This window comes from Ruditapes philippinarum, unplaced genomic scaffold (assembly GCF_026571515.1).
Source record: "Ruditapes philippinarum isolate M1 unplaced genomic scaffold, ASM2657151v2 ctg25897_1_1_1_1, whole genome shotgun sequence".
Taxonomy (NCBI): Eukaryota; Metazoa; Mollusca; class Bivalvia; order Venerida; family Veneridae; genus Ruditapes; species Ruditapes philippinarum.
The window spans coordinates 9,896-20,096 of record NW_026852883.1 but is presented as its reverse complement, the minus strand read 5'-3'; the positions used below and the strand labels follow the sequence as shown (position 1 = coordinate 20,096).

The 10,201-nt window shown below is 32.8% G+C and overlaps 1 protein-coding gene across 1 annotated transcript; it reads left to right on the top strand.

The window, feature by feature from the left end:
• Window positions 1-3,073: 3,073 nt before the first annotated feature.
• On the top strand, window positions 3,074-7,097 carry LOC132727423 (uncharacterized; the record flags this gene model as incomplete). Its single annotated transcript, XM_060712911.1, is given in 4 exon segments — window positions 3,074-3,208; window positions 3,728-3,857; window positions 4,153-4,919; window positions 6,828-7,097. Coding segments are annotated over 4 exon segments (1,187 nt in total), but the record flags the coding sequence as incomplete, so codon positions are not given.
• Window positions 7,098-10,201: the final 3,104 nt, after the last annotated feature.

Here is a 10,201-nt window from a genome sequence, read left to right as displayed (position 1 = left end):
TGAAGTATGTTTTAAACATACCCAACTATTATGAAATCATTTTACTGCACAATTCTATGTAAATCAAGTTGTAGACAACGACAGACGACAAACACTCTGTCATCAAAAATATAAATTGTAACATCAGTTTAGTTATTATATTTTTTTCTGACAATAACCCACTAACTGCACTGTATAAGCCGCAACCTTTCAATTTTACCATGTACACATTAATTCACTCCGGCATATAGGCCGTGTACGATGAGCCAACTTCAATTTTTATATTAGACATTTTGAGATAACATATCGATTTTTTAAGGAAAAGCGATAATATCAACATTGATATACATGTATACCTGTGTCAATTATTCTTATATAAAAGCAAACTTATAATGTATCGCTTAAATCTTTAACAACTTGAACTGTTACTTATGCAGCATATCAGAGGTAGAGTGTCTGCTTTGTAAGTGTAGAGACCCTGGTCAAATACTATTCAGCTCTGTATAATGTAATGCCTTCAAGTTTTCGATTAACCCTCGTGGTTTGGATTCCAGCCAAATGATTTCAATGAAGCAATGGCATGATAAAAACGGGGGAAAAACAAATCACGTGAAAGCTATGAAGACAATTTGTAAAGGAATATCATATTTAAAATCTACGCAATTATAGATTGGAAGTCAAAAACATTTTATAACGTGAACGCACTATCCACTACGCTACTCGGGCGTATGATTATACACATGCCGCTGACACGTATTTTCGGGGGTTTAACGTTTAATTTTAAGCTACCGTTTTTAAATTAATAATAAATGGAAGACAATGAACATGAACAGCAAGTAAAAACTAATACGAAAATAAATTATTTAATAATGAAATCCTAACCAATTCTACTTTTACTATCTTTAGTCTTAGTCTCTCAGAATATGTGTCATATTTAATAGAATTGCGATGGCTTTGTTTCGGTATTAACGCTGCCAGCGCTCATATTGTATACTGCATTCGATTAATTTGAAACATCAGTTAAAGTTAAGCATAGGGCATAGTGATATATTCTTATTCAAAGATACTCTTTGTGTTCTTAATTGTTGCTACAGGAGGTAGAAAATACATTAAAAACGGGAACAGAAATAATTTCTATTGTAATAACATTAACAGAGAACATGACAATAAAATGGCATCCAACACAAGTTATATTAACTACAATAAAGAGCTGAGAAATCTAAAGAAAAAGATGAACTGCTAAACATATTTAAACTGCAATGGTGACAAAGAAAAGTGGAGTTGCTTCTGACAACTCTTACGTACAGTACAGAACGACAGGTGTGTCCAATGTCCACAACCATCGCATTGAGTCCAATCAACCGTCTTACGCATAGACAAATTGTGCTGATTCAGCGGAGACAGCTCCTTGCACTTGCAGCATACATCTGATTCAGAGATCAAATCGTCTTTGTCCTCGGAATCAGATGGAGAAACTCTACGTGACAAGTTTCTGGCTTGGTTAAGACCACTTGTTGAAGCTATTATGCTGCTGCCCGAGACTAATTACGTGGCTATGTGGCTGATCTTTTGCAAACAGGTGTATTTCGAGCTCGAGCTCGTTGCTGCGAATTTTTGTCAATTTCTGTGACAGAGTCGTCATCAGTGATAGCCCTACTTCCAGAATTGGTTCTGCGGTGTCTCTTGACACATTATTTAAGAGCACTGTCAACGCCTTGTGGATGCGTATTTGCCTCCTTCTTGAAGACAGAAGTCTCAATGTTGACTTAAAGTTCAAGATCTATTATTTCTTTAATAGATCTATACACAATCGTATTATTCTTCCTCTTTATAAACTAATCCGAGAGAGCTTGCTACTCTTTTACTAGCAGATCGATGATTGTGGGGATTTATGCGAACTGTGTTCGTCATAAATAAGAAAGATTGGATGTTTTGCCTGCTGGCCCACCTGACTCAAATCAAAGCGAAGTTCGTGGCTAATCTCTCCCTTGATAATTTGTTGTATTGTGATAAAATGTTTTCGCCGTAACGATTTGGTATCACGTGTATCTATAAAAGTATACTGATCAAGATCTATTTCGGCCACCAAATATTGAGAACCAAACTAGAGAGCGAGATATGGCCGGACGGAAAAACTAAACCCTCTAATGTGCATACACCAATCACAAACAAGTTAATAGTGCTGGCCTTTAGAGAGATAAATAAATTAAGTGGCGCATCTTCCAAGCCTAAGAACATTTCGAGTTAGAATGGCAAGATGGGTTCGACTACACAATCTGCGCTGACCTCTAATAATTATAACTTGTATATAAGTAGGTAGAGGAATTTTGTCCAACCAAAGTGCTATAGTCGAGAGAGCATTATATGAAACACATTTTTCATCAGTGTTCTTACAGAATGAACGAGATCCCGCTCTACGCTGCCTTAGTATAGAAAATACTTGGCGCCCGAGAAGATGCTAATTTGGTGTTATATGTCCTTCCGAGTGTGGAGCAAATCTGTTTCAATGGAAGCCCATTAGCAGAAGCCGTTGCATCTCGCCTCAACGTAGCCCGGTCCGTTTTTGTAGTTGTCATTATTTTCTATGGTGCGTTGGCGTGAGAACAATCTCATCTTTTGCCTGTTCAATGATGGCTTGCAGATCATAACTTCATTTAGATGTCGATGTTATACTAAACAGCATGATGCAACCATGTGATCATTTGTCTCAGATATTCGTGATTTACTGACAATGACATGACCGCCTCCCTCTTCCCTGTTCGTTAATAAATCGAGCACCATTGCGAATCATATGTTTGTATCATACAAATTAACTTTCAAATCAGTCTTCTAGCATACAGAGCATGTGCAATGACTTCGATAGATCTTCTAGCATACAGAGCATCATACAGCATCATATACATGTAAAACTCTATAGCATACAGAGCATCAATTCATCCCACAAAACAAGCTGATAACATCAACGGAATCTTGACATTTATATCGCGAACCAGTCTTCTAGCATACAGAGATCTTTCTTTATGGAGACCAAAATATTACTTCGCTGTAGTTTTACACAAACACTTGCTGTCTGATATAAATATTGTACTTTCAGCTAAAAACTCGTCATTGACAGATAATCATTATGCAAACTGCAATCGAAAGATAGAACTATGTATAGCTTGCGAGAAAAATAGTATTCTAAACCCAGTCACGTGTTATTGTGGAGCGAGATTGAAATCCGTGATAGGTATGATTATACGAGTATATGTTTATGAATATATGTATATATATGTATAAGGGGACGTCAGTCATTAAAGGTATGCAAAAATGATTATATATATGCAGATTGAATGATATTGGTTATTTTACAGTTTAAGATTCTCTTCAATTTGACTTCAAAACATTGTTGTATATTTTATTGAAATCAATGCACATTAATGTCTAATGTAACCTTCAAAGCTGTCTTATCATAATGTAATAACAGTTTTTAAATACTTTAGATAATTAATCATACAAAAGTCATAGGTTTATTTGTACATTGATCTTTTTATCCTATATCAGAAGTCGGAGTTTAAGATCATTTAAAAAAAACGTTTTGGTTTGAAAAGGCGGACCCAAGCAAAAACATTGATTTTGTGTATTACGAGCATCATTCAGTATATACTTTATCTTCTCTATATGCCCTGATTAAACTTACTTGGCCTCTAGGTTATACTTGTGATAAACCATGTTGAATCTTAAAACATTTATTTTTTCTCTATCAAAGGCAGTAAATGGGGAGCTTTACTTGTTGCTGGTGATGATGAAAATCCAGAGAAAGCAGCAGCCATGAAAAGAGAAATACTAGAGTTAGAGAGAGTAGTTACCTCAAAGGCACCACGTATTATTGGTATAAGGTAATATAGTTTTTACAGTTAAAACCATTAACCTTGTTAAATTTATGTAATAATTTTGTACATTCCTTAAGGGATACATTGTTATAACATTTTTATTGGTATACACTTTTTCGAGGAAATAAGACCTGAACATAAACGTTTTATGTTTTCTTTTTCTGAAAAAAGAAGACAAATTTGTATACTTAGATGCATTGTTTAGTTATGTAAAATTACAATTAAACAAACAATGAAATTGAAATTCTATTCATTTTGACTTTTTGGATTCGATAAAATGTTATACAATCATTTTATGTAGTAAATGTAACGTGAAGACAGTTGTACCGGACGATACAAAGACAGCAAACAAAACGGAAGAAACGCCAACATGGACGAAAATCACGGAGCATATTGCACACTTCGCTAAAGATGTAAATATCGATACATTATTGATGTACTTCTCGTGCCATGGAGCCGACGAGGAAGTTGAAAATCTGGAAAAAAGTGATCCCTCCGAAGCATTTAAAAGCTCTGTCCAAGAAAACATGTTTCAGCTTGGGAAATCATCAGAGTTGATATCATTGAAGGACTTTCAAAAAGAGATAGAGTCGTTGAAAAATGTTAATAAACTGATTCTCTTTCTTGACCGATGTTTTCCTCCAATGATCGATTTTAAAGATAGCCAGAGAGAATTCATTCAGATAAACGCATGCAGCGAGGGTGAGAAGGCAATTCTAAATGACGAGGGAAGTTTATTTACAAAGTATGTTATTCAAGGATTAAAAGCTAGATCCGAGAAAAGAGAATGCTCAAAGGATTGTCATCATTGTTCCTCCTATTGGGAGAGGAGAACAGAATACATCTCCATTGATAACTTATTTGATTACGTTAACAAACACTTAAAACAAAAGGCACCTACTCCTAAAAGGCATCTGAAAAGTACTTTGAATGACATTGCCTTTTTTACGGAAGATGTGGTACATATAGAATTTACTTCAAAAGGTAGTCAAACACCTGTTCGTCTTCCGCTTGAATATCTGAAAAACATTGATGAGGTCAAGCTTATGCTTCTAAAGGAGTTCAAAGGTAAATGTACAAACAAAAACTTGATTTTATATTTTCATTGTATTTGATACAATTACAATGTATTGGTCTGCAATGGGCAATTTTTCAAAGAATAAAAGGTCTACAATGGGCATATTTACCATAAGTATTTCAAATATGAATAAAATCAACGGAAAAATATCATCTGCTTAATCTTAAACTACTGACGCAAAATAATTGATAAAGTTATAAATAAATTATAATGAGCATTTATAATTATGACTAAATACAACTATATACATTTCACAGCAAAATCCTTTTTATATCTCAACAAAATACCTTTCCTTTCTCTGTAAAATCCATTTCAATACTAAACTTCTGTAACCATGCGGTCTCTATTCACACAATGATATCATAAAAAGCACATGGATATGTATGTGGCGGGAATTAAATGGAGGCAGAGTTATTAGGATCAATGAAATATCATAAGACTTTGGCGCGCAAACAATGGAGCAATAAACAAAATATCAACAGACAATAATGTTAAAATGAGCATTTTCAAAGAACAGCATTTAAATACAAAGTATGCATTAAATAATCGCTATGTTAGCGACACACAGCTGTCATAACTATCTTGGACGAGGTGCTAGCCGAGTCAGATATAAAGTTTGCTGCTGTTGACGAGTCAAAAGAAACATTATTGGTAATAATGTTTAATGACCTCTTTAATTCACACCACCTTTTTACATTTTGTTACTTCAATTAAATGTAGATTTGATATGGATGTTGGGCTGATATGAACCTTTGGACTCTGGGAATGAAAACGATATCTTATGCACTATAAAATGGATTTTATATCACGGAAATAAAATCGAGGCTAAATTGATAACACTGGGTCCAATAATGATATCTATAGGATCATTGCGCTGTGCCAATGCTGAAAGTCCATTAGTTATATTTTATAAGGTGTTAAATAAAACATAACATCAAAGTTTTATATATAATATTACACACCTTCCACTATAGGAACATTCACTTTAAAGAATAAGATACTAAATAGTTTTATTGACTGTTATGAAAATTACTTGTTAAAATTGGCTTTATAAAATGTTATGTTATAATCGATCCTCGTGGTTTTACAGTCGCAATAAATGATGAATACTATCAATCGGAATCTCTTCGGCTATTATCTATAATAACCTAAGAGTGAATACGGATTGAAAATAGTTTTACCACATGGTTTCAGGTAAACAAAAAGCAGGGAGTGTAATCTTCGAAAATATAAAACAAATGTATATACATGTATTTGATACCCAAACGACGATTAAGTCTGTTTCGGTACAATAATGATTGAAAATATGTCTGTCAACCATTTTGATTTTAATACGTCTACTGGTATACAACTTTTTTTAACAAATCCGACTTAATGTCAACTGTTTGGTATTTTGTTCTTTCGGTTTCTACAGCCTTAATAATAAATATATGAATTATGTATTGTTTGCTTTTGTATCCATGAATTCACTTATTTAAGGTGGACTTTTACTTGATATATTGGAGAAAAAAATAGTCAACATATCCCAGCTTGTTTACATGTTTAGAGTTTTTGCATATGTTTGACCGAAATACCGCAACCGGTCTGTGTATTCATACTATTGTGTTATAGGTCCTTATCCGAAGACTGACGGAAAGGGCCGAAAAGTTGCAATTGGAATATTATAGGAATATTGTAATTGTTATGTTTTATGTCAAACTGTAACAAAAAGTAAAGAATATTCATTTAGTTAGAACCTTTAAGAATTTTATTAATGTTTGTACTATTAAAAGCTATAGACTGAATATATATAAAAACATTTATACTGGTACTTAAGGTTGACCTTTCTTTTGTCCATAAATATTGTTGTAGAAAAAGAGGTTATTTTGTCTGAAAATATGTATGATAATTACTTTCAGTTGACACAGAAACGCACGAGGTCAAAATAGAAAAAGACATATTTAGGAATGACCAAGAAGCCGATGATGAATGCAAAACATTGGAACATGTTATGGAAGCCTGGATAAATAGGTTTCCCCTTGATGTGTCCTTTTTGAAGAAAAAAAAGACATGAATACGCAACTACAAAGGTGTTTCAAATGGAAGAACTCTTCATAACTGTATTGTGGTTATATCTGTTTGATTCTAATGTAACCAAACGTTTGTTGAAACATATATATATATACAATGTAAACTCTTTTGACAGCAAATGCAGCTGGTACGGTCATCTGTTATATCATAACATAGCACCAATTTCATTATGCATAAGCTTTCAACTCAATCATTTACTGTTTTACGGTAAATTTCATAAAACATGTTGCTTTAACTGTAAACGCAATTTCTTGGTCAGGAGTGCGAGTACAAAAATGAACAATAATAAATTTTGTTGTGTATTATTGGAATTATTTTCAGTTTTGGTTAAAACATATTCATTGAAGCTCGATTGCGAAACAAGTTCTTGCAACTTATATTGATCATTTTAGAGTCCGCTTCCTGGAAACAGGTTCATGACCCGAGTAGGGCTCGAACCCATGATCTCTGGGATGAGAGGCATACACCTTAACCACTGAGCCACCGCTCCCTCAGTTTAAAAATGCAAGCAGTTTCGTTTTTTTTATTTTGCGCCCTAATGTAGACAATCTTTTTTTGAAAGATATTATTTAGCGGGCATGTATTGCTTGTTTTGTAAATATGTATGACATGTTGATGATGATGTTGATGATGTGGATGATATTGGTTATGTTATGATGTCATTTCATATTTATGACATGTTGATGATCTTTGTGGGTTATATTATGTTCTCATATATGTCATATTGATCATTTGTGCAACTTGTGTAATATATCTATTACGTGCTATTTTATAGAACATTTTGTGGTAATGTGTAATTTTCATGACAGGTTTTTGGTGTTGAATCATATGTAACATTTTGATTAGATTGTATATTTGGAATAAAAGTATAATAACAATATAATATTTGAATAACAAGTAGATGAAACTATGTATAATGTATTGAACATTAAGTAGTTTTGATATTTTGAGTGTATGTTAGTGGTGTGCCATTTGATGGTGCAATAAAATAAGTATGACATCTTGAGATTCTATTACATAATGTTACACATGATGATGTTAAATAATATTAAGACATTGCTGAAAATTATATTAAGGCATTATGAGGCGCTTTGACATATTATGAGACGTGGTATGTTTTATCCGAATATTTGTCTGTTCACTTTCGGTTTCGATTAAGGCCTACAAGTTTCAGATTCATTTGAAATTAAGATGTGTAATTTGAACAGTGAAAGCTATAACGCTGTTTTTAACATCATTTTCAATGTCTTTCTTTCCAGAGGCAACTTTGATATACTAATTTAAATGCAATTTTAGTCTCATATGATGCTCATTTGTAACAACAAAGATTTTGTGTTGGTTTTTTATATGACCATTTTAAGATGTAACTTTCTAAACACTTTTGTAAATATTTTATGTTTTAAACATGTACAGATACAGTTTCGGCATGTAAACTTGAAAGAATGCATACCAGTTATTAGATGGGTGTGTGCGTAAATGCGCGGGTGTGTGAATATCTTGTATTGTGTACATGTACGATTACCGCTTCAGCATGTTAAATTAAAGAATATGCAAACGATTGTACGTAAATGATCATGTGAATGTTTGTGCTAGGGCGCATGCGTGTGTGTAGGGTTTGAGTAAATATGGTTCTGTAGAATTGTATGTTATTACGGGAGACAACTCCTCATTACTGAAGAGTTACCTCTCTTTTCTTTGAAGTGTGTACCTTAGATATAGATATACCTATAACTACTTAAATGAGATACGTTAAACTTTACAAAATGTATTCAGTTAATAGTGATACGACCTTGTCATTGTCCTGAGCTTTATAGAGACAATTGTTACTTTGTTGTTTTTTTAATAGACGTGAGATTGAAGTGTTATATTTTGTTTGTTTAACATAGAATCGAAGTGCTATCGAGTATAATTATTGTTACGTTAACAATTGTATTTAACTTGATATAGTTCAGAATAATAAAGTATTATAGTTAAAGCACTTGGATATTACGTCGTTCTTTAGATATACCCATGGTATAACCTGAGAGAAGGTGAGAATCGATGATTTATTGATCAATCTGTCATGACCATTTTCATATGAAAAAAGAAACGCATTTTGTACAGCAAGAAAAAACACAGTCCAGAGAAGTGGTGCTAATCTATATGACATAATCTTGAATCTCTAAATCCGTTATATCTATGAAAGTAAAGAACGGGTACCAGACTTGTATACTTACAGTGTATATGACTTATAGCTTCAAATTTTAGAATGAATTTAAATGGAACGTATTGTAAATGTGCATTACTAATGAGTAACATTATTATTATTATTATTATTATAATTTCTTATTATTATAGCTTAAAATCGGCAATTTTCCCCTCTTTTGCCATGTTATAACGGTACCAAAACCATTTGTTAACATGGTTATAGCCCGGTTATACCTATGCGCAATACATATAGGGCCCAGTAAACAAACAAAAAATTGACGATTTGGCCTGTTTGCTTGAGGGCTCAATCGCATAACAGTGAGCAGCAAGTAACTATGTCATGTATGTCGGAAATAGGGCATAGACATCGCCACTTATCTTGCTTGTCGCCCTTTCTAAGAAACGGACAGTTTTCAATGTAAACAAATATCTGAAATTACGTTTAAACCACCGATTAATTGGCAAAACAAGATAACACAAATATATATGAGAAAATGTCTTTTTTTCTGTTTATAGTGATAAATGCTCTTTATATTTATTTGAGAGAATAATGTCTATTGCCTGATTTCTTTTATGAACGTGTGTGCTTGAAAAAAAAACTATTCTGATGTTACTGACTAATATTTTGCTACCGTCAATCTGAAATCATTATACCTCACTCCATTGCAATAAGTTAAGCAATGTATTTGATGATCACACTTATATAGTTATGATGTAATGTCGCTTTTCATTTAAAAATCGTGACGTTTATATTATTAATTTTTTGACAGGTTATAAACCCTATATAAACGGTCGGAAATATATTCCGAGCCGCTAGTCGAGGTTTACACATTTTTTATATTGGAAACAACTGTTCATCGTTAACATAACCTGTCAGTAATATTTATAAGAATTTATGATACAGCAAACTTCCTTTCTTTCGAAAGAAATACGATTAATAGAAATTTGACGGCAGCCATGTATATGTAGATAATATTAAAGTTGAGTATTAAAGTATTAAAGTTAAATTGAGTGT